Consider the following 14,696-nt stretch of genomic DNA (forward strand, 5'->3'; position numbering starts at 1 on the left):
CCTGTTTCCCTCTACCACTCAACCCGACCCAAACCAACCGAGGCCAGGCAAACTATACCCAGGTCCAGGTAAATGGAAAAACGGGCTGGCCAGTGCCAGCCTAGAAACCATGAGCGAGTTATAAGAGCATATGGTGGCCTCCATGTGGACAGATGGGTGGGGAAGTATGTATGTAGGTGTGTCACTGAACTGCTGCAGAGAGGTGTGAGGTGGAGTTAAATGAGGAGTTCATTCCAACATCTAAGACTGTCCATTTCAAGTCGAGAGGGTGGATATATGCTGCTTGATCAAGATAAAGCAGAGATCAGTGGAGATTTCTCCATCGCAGCAGAAATGCTACATTCCAAGTTTTATCTCTTTAAGACTTCAAAACTGCTTCTTTGGCTGAGTTTTTGTTGCTCTTTTGTAGCCAAATAAGCACATTTATTCAATTAAATGAAATAAATGTTCCAAGATGATCATAAAGATAAAAGAATCACGCTGATATCTGAGATTTAAAGAGTCTTCTGGTGACTTGTAGTCTTAACTCTTATCCCTGTTTTGAATGAAAAATCATATTTTTGAAACAAATGCAACCAAAACAATTGAGAGCTTTAGTTTTATCATTATTTATATAATAATGATCATCAGTGGTGGAAGACGTATCCAGATATCCAGAAGTTTCCGTGCAACAATGGAGAAGCAAACATCACAAGTGAAAATCCTGCAGTGAAAATCAGTTACATTTCATTTTGAACGTATTTTCTATTTTTTTTTTTTTTATGATCAGATAAAACAGGACATTTGAAGACATCACGATGAGCTCTGGGAACCTGTAATTTACATTTTCTACTTTCTTTTGACATTTTATCAAATGAGCAATTGATTGTTTAATGAGGGAAAAAAAAGAATTTATAGGTCATTCAGTGATGGAAATAATCATTAGTTGTAGATTTATATCCTGCAGTTGTTTAAATTCTTATTTTTAATTTTGGGCAGAGTGTGAAAAACAACTTGGGTGAATGCGAACTGTTAGGGAAGGTGACTTCATTTTAACTGCATGAGTCCATTATAGGATTTTCAAATATACCACATCTCTACTTACTTACATTCAGCTAACATATGACAGTAATATCACTACACACCCACAATCTGTTTCTCCTGTCCTGTGTATCCTTACCATGTAAACAGTGATGATGGATGTAACAGCTCAGCAACAGGTTTTGACTTTGATTGAACCTGTTGTCACAGAACAGAATGAGCTTATAGCACCAACACCTTTATTCAGATTGCTTTACCTCACCTTCCAAGTGTTTTACAGTCACCCAGAGGGCCTCAAATCAGCACCGGACAAATGTTCTACACGGCAGCACAGGTTGGTGTTTAGGCAGCGAGTGACTGTGTAATCTGGTTAAGTGTTTGTTCTTCACCCCCATACTGTCATGAGTGGGGCCAGGGGGGGGCCTTACATTAGCAAGCCACTGCTTCTAACTTTTTTTTTTCAGAATTAAGAAATCACTCTTTCTTTCTTGTTCTTTCTCTCTCTCTCTCTTAGTGAACTGCTTTCTGAACTCATGAAATCATGCATAGCAAGGCATGGAAACTTTCCAAAAAGTCTCCACAGAGATAAGGGTGTCACACCGAACCAAGCGGCTCTGAGGTGTCGATGAAAAAGGCGCATATGTGGTAATAACTCCTAAAATGTTTTTTAGGGGTGATTTTACAGGAATGTGAGGTTATATTTTCTAGGGTGTAAGGAAGCCTATCATCCTACTTTTAGAAGCCACAAGAGTTGGGGTTACAGCTGTTAGTGCTAAAAACATACACACACGGATCTTCTCACAGCTGCCTATAACAAACTGCACTCACAGCAAAGACTTAAGAGGGTCAAAATGTCTTTTTAGGGTGTTCTGTAACAAATGTGAGTCTCCGAAACCTCATCAAACATGAGATGCCCTGAAGTGATATGAAGTGTTGAAAGATCTGTAATTCACCCATACAAAAAAAAAACAAAAAACAAAAGAATAAGAATCACGTTTGCATTCTTGTCAAGAAAGCTGAATTAACTTCTTTATTTATATGTCACTGATTGGCCTGTGCTGATGAAACAGAAAAGCTGAAAACTGTGTGCGTGCGTGCCTGCCGCTGTGATATCAATAGATGGCATGTGCGATTGCTTCTTACAAACTGGAGGGGCCAGGCCACTGGGAATAATGTTCAGAGAGCAAGTGAGGCGGGCAGGCAGCGAGCTGTGTGCGTGAGTGTGCGCGCATGTGTGTGCGTGCGTGCGCTGTGTAGAGTTTATTGAAAGAGTTCCTCTCTCCCTCCCCCTCCTCCCTCTCCCCCTCCCTCCTCCTCCTCCTCCCCTCTCTCCAGCCCAGGCAGCAGCAGCCTGGGTGGTCCCCCTCTCTCTCCACTTTGGTGAGCTGTTGCTTAGCAGCTAATAATAGGCGATGTTTGCAAAGTAATTTGCCTCTTCCTTGGCCAATGGGAGCCGGAGCACTTTTCCATCAAACCTCCCTTTTCAGGATTTGCCGAGAGGCGAACCTCTCCAAATGTTACCGCTACGGGATCGGAGTTAGACTTGACACGGACGGCTCAGACATAGGCTACTACTACTACTACTACTACTACTACTACAGCTACAACTACTACTCCTCTCTGAGACGCCGTTTCATAAACTATCGGGACGAATGAAGACTGAAGGATCTTTACGGATTTCGGCGCATAATGTTGGGATGGAGTTTCGAGACTTGTTTGGCTCCAAGGAAGACTAGAAAACGTTCCTCTAACTTGTCTCCGGCGGTGCTGGATGCACTCCTCTTCTATGTTGGATTATTGTCGCTTTTTCTGAACTCGCACCGATTTTCTGTCACTTTGCCCTGCGTCCCGTTCACCCTCTTTGGACTATGGCCTCGGATCGCGGGGTCCCAGGGTCCGGCGTCTATGGAGATTTACCCCCGAGTTATACGCGCTCCCAGCCGCCTGCGAACCCAGACCTTCTCCGGAGACCCAGCTACTGCCACGCTGCTTTCGCACTTAAACAGATCTCAAAGGTGATACAGTGCTCGCAGTGTAGTGTGGATTTTGTGTGAAGGCTGCTTTCATTCAGTCGGCAAGTGTGAATGAAAAGTCTTTAAAGGCAGCTTTTGCTTTAGCCCTTATCTAATCGTGAGTTGAGGGCGCGTGTGGGAACGTCGGGTGGGCTGAAGCGGCAGCTTCCAACGCTGGGGTCCGGGGACCGCAGAGCTCCCTGAGGGAGCCGACAGCGAATCGAGGAGCGTCTCGGTTTATCTGTTTATCTGTGACGCGAAATAAGTAGAAATCAGTAGTCATCAGGGGGTCGATATAGACAGCGGGAAGCTTATCCATTATGTTTACTGGGACAAAACCTTCTAGAAGTCTGAGTCTTTATGCTGGGACCCGCTTGGAATAAAGTGATAGAAACTTGAGAGCTTTCACATTGGGCAGCAAGTTAACTTTACTGTTTGTTTGAATGGACATCAGACTCTCATTCATTTTTTTTTAAAAGCCACCGGGAGTGAGTGAGTGAGTGAGGGTTTGTTCCCATATCCCAGTCGTGTTGTGCGTGTTTTTGGCTTTGTGCAGGCAGCGGAGAGCGCATTGGCCCGGGGTCTGTTTGGAAATGTGGTGGGTCCTGTAAAGGAATTCACTGATTGAGTTTGATCTGACAAAGCATCTTTGGACCGCCCGGATGCTTGGACGTGTTTCAACAGTGCTGAGAGAAACCACAACACCAATGCAATGTCTTCTGCAGCAGTGACATTTGTGGCCCAGGGACCCAGTGGTCCACCCGAAACTAGAGATTCTAGCGGTTATGTTAAAAATTAGACTGATAAAACTGTATAATGTAGATTACCAAAGGGAACGGGAACTCTTTTTATACCCAGCTCTTTCTGTTAGTATCAGGTAAAAGTGACAGAACAAGAACAAGAACAACAGTTTTAATATTTTCTTCCGCAGCTGGCCACATATTGTATTGCATACTCACTGAAGATCAGATTTATATAAGGTGTCTGGTACACAGTGACACCTTTTTGATGCGACTATGAGATTGGTTTTTTTCCTCTGAAGCTACAGCAACATTCTGAATTTTCACTATTGCTGTAGCCTTCGTTACATCATGGATGAGATTGGGCTCTTAAGCTCTTGTTTGTCTGTTTCTCTGGACTCTGTGACATTAAAGCACCAGGAGCTGGTTTCTCATAAAAGTTTAACATTAGTACAAATTATGGCCACAACTGTGAAGATTGAATCGTGTCGAATGTCAGAGATCCTGTCATGCGGTCTGGACTGAGTTCAGGTGATAGACATGAGGTTTTAGCAGGAACCGTACACAGGGTATCACAGCACTGGCATCAGCTCTCTGGCTAGTTAGCACCTTGAGTTGTCATCATATTATACAACCTTAAATCTCACAGAAAGACTTGTCTCTCTGAATGCAGATGCATGTGTTATCATGTGATGTAAGATATTGCTGCACTTTGCATTTGGCCTTAATTTTTCACACATGGGACAAAGATAGAGATGCTATGAACCTTGACTTTGTGGACAGTCATGCAATGGTGTGTTATTTATGTGTGGTAACGTGGTAATAATAATAATACTGTCCTTTTCTTGCTCTTCCTCCTGCTTTGAATCCAGGGGAAGGCGGTAGGTCAGAAAGCTCCTCTGTGGATCCGGGCGAGGTTCCAGGCCCTCCTGTTCTCTCTGGGATGTCACATCCAGAGGCACTGTGGGAAGGTCCTCTTTATTGGACTCTTAGTATTCGGGGCTCTGTCTGTGGGACTCCGAGTCGCAGCCATCGAAACCAACATCGAACAGCTATGGGTGGAAGGTGAGTTGATCTGTCGCTCGTTTAAGAGCGCTGTTTTTGTGAAGGAGCAACACAAGCCAGGCTCAAGTATTGTTACACTCAGTACAACATCACTTACCTTTAAGCCCTTACTCTGTGAGTTCAGTCGTTCGGGTTCATGCCTGGATTTACTGACTTTATGGCTCAGAATAGTCAGCCAAGAGTAGTTTGTACATTTTGATTTTCCCCACTGTGTTTATCTGGAGTTCGAATGACAATAGGGGCTGGTGGGAAGTTGCAGGGTGGCCATGTTAGTGTCATCTCAGTGCCATGGGAGGGCACTAGGTGTTCAGTGACTGACAGACAGACTGCTTCTCTGGCTGGATGTGTGGGAGCTGTTTTGAATTTGTTTGCCTTGATGAAAGATTGAGCATTAACTTCCATTCGCATAGTAGTTCTGTTTCCTGTGTATTATGTTGTGTGTATTCTGCGAGCTCTGTGTTGTTTGCTCGTGTCTGGACACGTCTTAATAAGTTACACTTTCCCTGAGAAACCCAAGCATGTCCCATACGACTGCATCAACCTACTGTCTCTCCCTCCTCTGTTATACACACTCGCTATACTGCGCTCGTCCTCTAAAGGCATGACTGTGTTTGTGACTCTGCGCTGAACCTCTGTTAATCTTTTTCCTTCATTCTGTGCATTTTAAGTTTAGGTTATCTGTACGTTTTAAGGGGTTGAGGCAGCTTTATTTGGTTTTTCACACTGACCAAATTCCTTTTAAACCCCCAGGCTTTCAGTGCCGGGGCTGATCCCCACAGCAGATGGACTGTGTGAATGGTTAGCCATCTTTGAGGGCTCTGACCCCTCCCCCCTCAGCTCCCTGTGTGGTCCCTAACTATTCTTGGATTCCATTCAACAAGAGGCAAGCAGGCAGGCAGGCAAGCAGGCACCACCTCCCTAAAACCCCCTCCCTCCCTCCTCTCCTCCTCACAAGAAGAAAAAATATAAGTGAATGCAGCTGAAGTTTACCCACCTGTTTTGCACACTCTAAAAGCGCTACAGCAGTTGGTGAATATAAACACACTCTATGGGGTTTTGTCAGCCCACCAAGTCGCTAGAGGACGGGGACAGGCGGCTCCCGCAGGAGCCGTGTGGAGGTGTTGGAGAAATCACACACTGCTGGTGTCAGGAGAGGTGTTTGGAGGCTGTGAGCTTCACATGCGCAGGAATTAAAATAAGCTCCTGTATCAGACTCAATAAAAAAAACAAAACAATCTCTTTAAATTGGTCGCTCGAGCTTGCAAATGCCTGAATTTGCTACAAAAGCAGGAAACAAGAGTTTGAGTTTCCACAGTCTCTTTTTTCTTTGGTTTCATTCTGGTTCGTGTAAAGCTTCAGGATTACCTCTTGAGTTAATTGGCAGATCCATCTCTTAAAGGAGATGTTTAGATGTTTGTGTGCCAGTTGTTTTGCTGTGGGACTGAGGGAGATGGGGGGGGGGGTGTCTGAAAAGGAATGCTGTGCCTTTAAGAGGCCGTGGCCATGTTTCTAAAGTTTCTGCCTGCCTTGTTTCCACCAATAGCCCATTGACAAAGCTGCTAGGGCCTCAATGGAGAGTAAAGTGGTTCGGTAACAAGGAGAGGTTAGCTCTCCCTCTCCCTCTCTCTCGCTCTCTCTCACATACACACACGTGCACACACACACACACACATACACATACATGCACCTTTGTACACAAGCCAGAAGAGGGAGGAATGATATGCTTTCTAATAAGACAGTTGATTTCATATTAAGACACTCAAAATATTTTTCTACATTAGTTGTTAAGTTTTATTGGACTGTTTTTGTGTACAGATCTTAACTTGGGAGAAATTAAATTTCTAATGCATACCCGCAAGTCATTTCCTTCATATTCGAAAAGTAATCTTATGAAACAGCTCTTCCAGGTTGCAGCATAAACAAAGCTTTCATATCCTAACTTGTTCAGAATAAACTAGCTGTGAACTGACACTGTATGTGTTAACACTGCCAAGAGGGTGTAAACTGTATGTGTGTGAGTGAATGTGTTAGGGGCATATGCTTCCCATCATATATTCGTATGAGAGCCTACCCCTCACACTACCCACAAATACACAAACACATACACTTGTCATCTTTGCCACCTTTGGCGTGTACAGCTTGCCCAGCCGTCTGTCTGCCCGCCTGAATTTCCTGACTGCATGCCCGTCTGTCTGCCAGCACTTTGTGTATGTCTGTTTATATTTCTACCTGTCTGTCTGCCTGCTCTGTGAAGTCAGGCCACCAGGGCTTTTTTAATTGCTTCCTCCCTCCTAAAGCACCAAAACACTGTGAGGCAGAGCACAGCAGTTTAAAGAGAATATAGACAGATGCCGATGCAGGTTGGTAAAATCTGCATTCCCGAACAAAAGTTACTTCCACTCCATACTGTTCAGTAATCACAAGACGGCTTTTAATCGTATCGTTTTTGTTTGCCCTAAGGATTCTTGTGCTTTTGCACGGTGGACATGCAGCAATAAAGTAAAAGGGTTAATCATGCCTTCCGTCCTCACACCTGTATCGGTGAGAATAATAGGACCAGTATCAGGGTGTTTAGTCTGACAAGGGGATTAAGGACTATTTGTGGCTTACTGCTCAGTCACTGAGAGAATCTGTGACAGACATCAAAATTACTCACACAGATCATGTTTAGCAAGCTCCATTTTAAATGTTGTGTCACAGGCTCTTATAATTTTTTGGATCTGACGGATGACACTGCATGGATAAACGCTATGTGAAGATGTTTTTATTATTCCTCCAGCAAGATATATTATTTAAAAGTGCTGGGGATTACATTCTATTTATTAAATTATCCCATTTCTGTGATTTCTCTGCAAACAAAGTTACTACGATCAAACATTTTGCTACCCTATATGTTTTAAGCTCATACAACCGCCCCCCTCTGAGAGTGTGGAAGTTGGTGTGAGCTGAGCAATATGTGACCAAGTCTGCATTGTCCACAAGCAGAAAAAAGAGTAAGAGATCGTAAAAAGAGGTGCAGGAAGAAGGGAAGGATGAGCACAGACACTGGGGGGGTTGGGGCAGGAGCAGAGCTGAAGGTTTACAGCTAGCTGACACTTTCTTGCCTGTGTTTTTGCCTCGTCTCACTTGAGACTGTTGCATTCACGTCTTTCTTTCACCATAAAGAACTGTGGGACAGAGTGTAGTTGCTTACTTGATGAAAATCTGAACGCTTTTTGCTTTGTGTTTGGATAATTGTTTCAAGTCTTGTTTCTGTATGTTTTCAGCTCAGATTATTCCAGTTTTTCACAAAGGCCTTTTGAAAAACTTGTTTTGGGAAAGAGAAGAAAAAAATGGCCTCCATGTAGAAGTGGTGCTGTTTACTCTTACTATAAACCCATCCTTCTTGGCAGAGTTTGGGTGAGGCATGACAGACATGTACACAGACTCAAGCTGTCCAAATATGAGTGCAGTGGGACAGAGCCTATGCGGATAGCAGGCACACCACATGTCCCATAAAGAGGCCATGTAGAAAGAGGATAGGAAAGGGGGAGGTAAAGACCATACACAGTCCACATAGCATGAATGCATAAAGACTAAAGGGCTAGCTTAGCCAGCTAGCAGTGAAATCAGACAAGGGGGGTTGCAGATATGAAGCGAGCATGAGAAAGATTGAGGAAGAAAGATGACAGAAAACACATTTGAGCTGATTGAGCAAAGGCACACGTGGGCATTTCAGTGTTTGGAGCAGTTTTGCTAAACAAACCTCAGAGCGGCACAGCAGGTAAATGCTATAATTCATCGGAGCGCACACAGCGCCCCAGTTCAGACAGAGAAAGGGAGCTCTATGAGGCATTATTGGAGGTGAATAGTGCGCGGTGGTGCCCCAGCTAGATAAATAAACTCCCAGCGCTCAGGGCCCAAGACCTCACTGGTAGAGAGAACAAACAAGACCAGAGTCAACCTGGGTCACTTCTAAATGTTTATTTCACCCCCCCTCCCCTTCCCGCCATCCTTCAGTCCAAGTCTCTCTCACTCCATCCTCTTTTTCAGTTTTTCAGCACCCCCCCCCCCCCCCCCCCCCCCCCCCCCCCCCCCAAACACACACACACTCTTTAACAGTGAGACCAAGACCACCCCCCGACAAATAAACACAGATTGAGCAGCTATAGATACATGTGCATATGACAGACACATGCTGTTCGCTTCCATGGTGCAAAAATCACACAGTCTGCTTCCTACCTGTCTTTACAAAATAACAGTTTTAAAACAAAAGTATTGATCATGTGGACTGGATATCAAACATTACAGCCACATTTGTAGTGATAACATATATAGTATATAAAATATACTCTTACACTCTTACACTGTTGTAGTGTTGCCAGTGCTGTTACAAAAACGGGGGCCAGACTATCAGTCTTTCCAACGTACGGAGAAAAGCTGCAATGTGACTGAATACAGGATAATGAAAACTCAATCAATATAGTGTGGCATCCTTTCTTTCCTAGCTGAAGAGCAACCTTTGTCTTTGGTCTGCATGAAAATAAAGCGCCACCAGTCACCTTAGAGTTTGGACCATTTGCCTCTGTCTTTACACCATCAAAGTATAAAAAGTAAAGGGAGAGGGAGATGGAGAGAGAGACTGAACATTTTCTTGGTACTTGGGAGGGAAAAAAGAAATGGTTCTTGGGCTCAATAAATTCATTTCTTGTCTGAATGAGACCAGCAACGTGGAAAAATTTTGCCTTTCAGGCAGGGATGAATGTATGTTTCAACCACACATTAAGCAGTATTAGCGGTCAGTGGAGTGTCTAATGTGACTATTTTTCACAGTGGCCAACTCTGGCCATGATTAGCATAATTAGCAGAGGCAAGCCTATACATATGGAAATAGAAAGTGCCTAAATGCCAACCCTGGTGGAAATTTATGTGTGGTGGCTAACACCACTGGCACATCTGAATAGAATGTAAGTGAAACTGATTTTTCATGTTGTTTTCACTGTTTTGTACTGTTTTGAAGGTGAGATCTCGGGGTGGTTGTTTTTTTTGGGTTTTTTTTTCATGGTGGTGAGAGCTGCAGGGTTTAAAGACATTGATCATTTTTGTTTTCTTGTGTTTACACATTAATTAGCATTTTCTCCTCCTAAAATAATACAGCTTTGACAATTAATGAAGAGATAGAGAATGTGTGTGCAGCTCAACACACACACAAACTGTATTTCTATAGGTAATATACTAAAGGACCAGCTTCTCTTTCTTGTCCCCAGCCTCACCCTCCCACAGCCAACTCTGGTATTGTTTTACAGGCTGGGAAAGTTTTGGTCCATTTGCTTTTGTTGTAAAAAAAAAGTGTCCTCTTTATTTTATTCTGCTGTTTGTTGGGAAACATCTGAAAGAAATTGAAGGGTTGAATGACAAAAGGGTGTGCATTCAGTCTGGAGCTTCTGTACTGAAGGATTGTATGGAGGAACGGCCCATCTGCTGGGGGCAGCCAGCTTTAGGCGGTGCCCTGGCTAGGGAATGCCACAGGGCAACGCCGGGCTGAGGACCCATAGTAGGACACAGTCGTGATTCTGGTGGGTCCACACGTGACAAAAGGACCAAGAGGGGTTTTTTATGGTGTTGGCTGCCAGGCCAAGAGAATGAGTTTCTCATTTGGCTCCTTTGCTGATAATCAAAAGAAATAAAGGACCTCCATTTGAAGGCAGTGTAAAAAAAAAGGCTAAGAGAAAAAGTAAATGATGGATAGAAGATGACAGCCAAGGAATAGCTTTCTATCTTTTTTATATATATTGTTGCTACTCTGTGGTGATCAGAACTCATATTCTGCTAAATTAAATTTTATGAAGGTTGAGGTCTGTATAGAAATTGGCTGTTCATTTCTCCTCATGTGTTCCTGCCGTGTAAATCAGGAAACTTCCAATGCACCAAATAGCAGGTAAAAACCATACATGTCACTTTCAACCCTCCTCGTCTTGTGTCTTCCTCCATAGCAGCGTGGGGCCTTTCAGAGGCCCCCTAATCCAGCTAATCTACCACACTGAACTTTGAAGGTGGCCTGGTCTGACCTAGCATGGCCTGGAACTGGGACTAGGCCTGTAAGCCATGAGGACAGAATAGAATTGAATAAAATACAATAGAATAAATTTGAAACACTTTAATCATGGCCTTGCCTCCATCCTGGAGGCCAGATGGGAGACACAGACATATTTCCACGAATTAGGGGATTCTGGGTGTTCAGCTTTTGGCAATGTAAGGGTCAGGTGGAGAGGAAATGACTGAGCTTGGTGGAGACAGGGTCCAGTGTTTATACCAGTGTACACACACCCCCCTACACACACAGGCACATGTACACACACATTCATACAAACATTATATTTCTACACCCACAGCCGTGAAACCATGTCAGTGCTTGTTATGACATTTTTCATTTGCTTTTCGCTTCCCCAGTGTCTTCGCTGTTGTGAAAGTGTTTTTAGCGGCAAAGCTAGTAAATGAGTTCACATGTTGCACCCGACAGAGTCGAGCTGTTTGCTAAAGATTTTTGTAAGATGGTGGTCGTGCTTCTCAAAAGCATCCAGTGAAGGAACTGCGGATGTGATTTTTCTTTTTCTTTTTTAATTTTTCATTTCATCATGTTGCCAAACACACAGACTAATATTTTATGTCAGAAAATTGCTCATGTAATAAAATAAGAGCCACTGGGGTGTTGGAACCCCCCAACTTCCACGCTCAAAGGAACTTTCTTCCCAGGGTGGGAAAATTTCCGGGAACTGTCTCTTTAAGGCCGTGTGGAGCGCAGGCTGAGTGCAGGCAGAGGGTAGGGGGGGACTGAAACAGAGTGAGAAAGAGAAAGAAGTAGAAAAAGAGAAAGGGAGACACTAGAGGAGATACCAGGAGACAGACAAGAAAGAATGATAAGAAAAGAAAGGACAAAGTTCCCTCTGGAGTGAGCGGCGAGCCGAGCAGAGCTGAAGCGAGCACAGCAGTCGCGAAGCTCAGAGTTGGGCGGTTGGGGCCGGACCAGGGGTTGAGGAGCGAAGGCGAGAAACAGAGAGAAGAGAGAGGACTTGCTGCCTGGGTGGTCCAGATGGGAGGAACGAGACACAAATAGCTATAATTTACTTCAGGAGGCCTGTAATTACAGAGCCAGAGTCTCTCCGAGCCACCCAGTTCCTGTTGGGATCAAAACCCCACGCTGCAGAGGTTAACATACGAAATGTCAAAAAAGGTTTAACAGATGTCAAAGAGGTCCACGAACGGAAAGGCTTCCATTTTATTGTAGCCTTTTTTGATTTGAAATCTGCATGAAACTGAGTCATGGCTTAGCACTGCTTTTACACCAAGCCAGACCCTGTGAAAATGGTTTAATAAAAGTCAAATAAACTCAAAGAACCAATACTGTTTAAAAGAAAAATTCTCTCCAAAAGTCTTGAGGAAATTATCCAACATCGTTTTTGTTGTGGTTCTCTTGGAATAAAATCTTTAGAAAAACTTGTCAACTTTAAAAATTCTGTAGGACCAGATGTGCAAAGGATGTCCAACAAGAACGAGGGTTATTTTTTTCTTTTTTCTTTTTTGAATGAACTGAGCCCGACACTTTAAAGAAACCTATGAGTGCAAATAAACGAGGTGACTTTATATTCCTCAAGCTGAACTGTGTCCCCAAGGCTCAGCGTTTCTAACCTGATCTCACACTTTCACGGCATAGGCTGAATAGTTTGTTTTTTCTTTTCTCGCCATCAATTATAGGAGCATGCTCCAGGCTGGGGGAGGTGCAGAGAGAGTGGGGTAAAGAGAGAGAGAGAAAGAGAGAGAAAGAAAGAAAGAAAGAAAGAGGGAGACTGACAGGCAGGAGCTGTAGCGAATATTGAGAGCATCAGAGGAATAGATGCAGGCAGGATTGAGTACGATGTAGGGAAAGTGAGTAAAACGGTGATGAGAGTTAGAATTAAGAAGGAGGTAGCTCTTGTTTCCACCCCCCCAACACCTCCCCTGTTCTCCCCCCATCCCTCCCTCTCTTTCTCTCTCTCTCTCTCTCTGGGGTTGTCATGTAGTGGGACAGCGAGAGGGGCAGACGGGCCCTCTGTGATCCAGCGCGGCATGTTTCATGTCCACTTGGCACAGGCACAGATCCCCCCGGCTGGCAAACTCTTTTCAGGGCAACCTCCTGTAATTAGGGGGCTGGAGTCTACCACACAGCACAACATAGCTCTCTCTCTCTCTCTCTCTTTTTCCCCTCCTGCATTTTTTTTCATTCTCTTTCTTTCTCTTTTTTGTTCATCACCGCCTCTGACATCCATATTTATCTCTCCGTGAGCCTATTTACTTGTCTTTATCCACTTGTATCTCTTTGATGTCTTTCATTCCCAATTTCTGTCTTGTGTCCCATATCAACACCACCACCTCTGCCTCTCGCAGTTCCCCCCTTGCCAACTCTTCTCACCTTCCTCTGATGCCAAAAAAAAGTTTAATGATGCGGTTGTGGTCAACATATTTTCACCCAAGCTACCTCAAAGGTGGACACAGGCTGGAAAGATCGAGAATGACAAGTCAGTAACTCACTGTGGCCTTTTCTCATGTATTCAAAATGTCGATATATCTGCTGCCCCAAGAAGAGTGGCAGAGGGGTTTGGGGCATCAGAAGGCTGGTTTTCTTAACTAACAGGGCACATCTGTTTCACAGAAGGAGCCAATGAGAAGCTGTATTACTCATTTCTCTTGGCCAGATGCTGGCTTGTGTGAAGTGCCTTCAAAACCAACACTGGCGAGGGCCAAGGGCGTTGGTCGATATATGTGTGTGTTCTTGTGTAAGTGTGTGTGCATATATACGCACGCAACATACTTTGTTAGGGTCCAAACGTGCATCTTTCTGTGTTCCTTCAACAATCTATCTATCTATCTATCTATCTATCTATCTATCTATCTATCTATCTATCTATCTATCTATCTATCTATCTATCTATCTATATCTCAAAAATTCAGTTCTCATTTCCCCTTTGTTCTTTGTTTTCTAGCTGGTAGTCGAGTGAGCACAGAGCTTCACTACACCAGGGAGAAGCAGGGAGAGGAGTCAATATTTACCTCACAGATGCTTATCCAGACCCCCAAAGAAGAGGGCACCAATATTCTTACCCAGGAGGCTTTGCTGGTTCACATGGAAGCTGCCCTGTCTGCCAGTAAGGTCCAGGTGTCACTGTTTGGAAAGTAAGTAGGCCACAGAAAATGTAATGTGAAAAATGTCTTATGTTTATGCTTAAAAGTAATAATTTATTGACTACTATTTATTATTGTTGTCCTATAGATCGTGGGATCTTAACAAAATATGCTACAAATCAGGAGTCCCTATTATAGAAAATGTCATGATTGAAAGGGTAAGTACATCTCAGACTGATTTTTTTAAAGACCTATGCATACTTTCCCGTGATTTGTGATGTTTAGTCATGCTTCCTTTCTATTTCCCAATCCCAGATGATTGACAAGCTATTCCCCTGTATGATAATCACCCCGTTGGACTGTTTTTGGGAAGGGGCCAAACTGCAAGGAGGCTCCGCCTATTTACCGTGAGTCTTGGAATATTTGACTCAGCTTACTTTTTTTTTGCATATTAAAACATTTCGTAGACAGCCTTGGCTCTCACATTGCTGTCATTGCTTCCATCTGACTGGCGTTGCTGACTGGAGGGGTCCGTAACTTCTAACACATGCTCGATGGAGACATACAGTTGGGTTTTCAGTAGTCTGTCAGTGGGCGCTGTGACTGACAGCAGCGGTCAGTAATAGAGTTCTTTTAGGGCCCAGAGAGGGACCAGAGGAGGGTGTCCTGACAGAGAAATTCAAAGAGAGAAAGTGAGGGAGAGATGAAGCGAGCGAGGGAGGGA

At 44.0% G+C, this 14,696-nt stretch overlaps 1 protein-coding gene across 1 annotated transcript in view; it reads left to right on the top strand.

Annotated features, from left to right (window-relative positions):
- Positions 1-2,365: 2,365 nt before the first annotated feature.
- The window catches only part of ptch2 (patched 2), a 29,566-nt gene continuing 17,235 nt past the window's right edge, over positions 2,366-14,696 (top strand). Inside the window, exons 1-5 of the mRNA XM_046408964.1 lie at positions 2,366-3,035; positions 4,645-4,837; positions 13,834-14,023; positions 14,121-14,190; positions 14,288-14,379. Of these exons, the coding sequence (XP_046264920.1) occupies positions 2,889-3,035; positions 4,645-4,837; positions 13,834-14,023; positions 14,121-14,190; positions 14,288-14,379 (692 nt within the window). The 5' untranslated portion in view covers positions 2,366-2,888. The remainder of the gene's footprint in view (positions 3,036-4,644; positions 4,838-13,833; positions 14,024-14,120; positions 14,191-14,287; positions 14,380-14,696) is intronic.

The sequence above is a fragment of the Scatophagus argus genome, chromosome 13, assembly GCF_020382885.2.
Source record: "Scatophagus argus isolate fScaArg1 chromosome 13, fScaArg1.pri, whole genome shotgun sequence".
Classification (NCBI taxonomy): domain Eukaryota; kingdom Metazoa; phylum Chordata; class Actinopteri; family Scatophagidae; genus Scatophagus; species Scatophagus argus.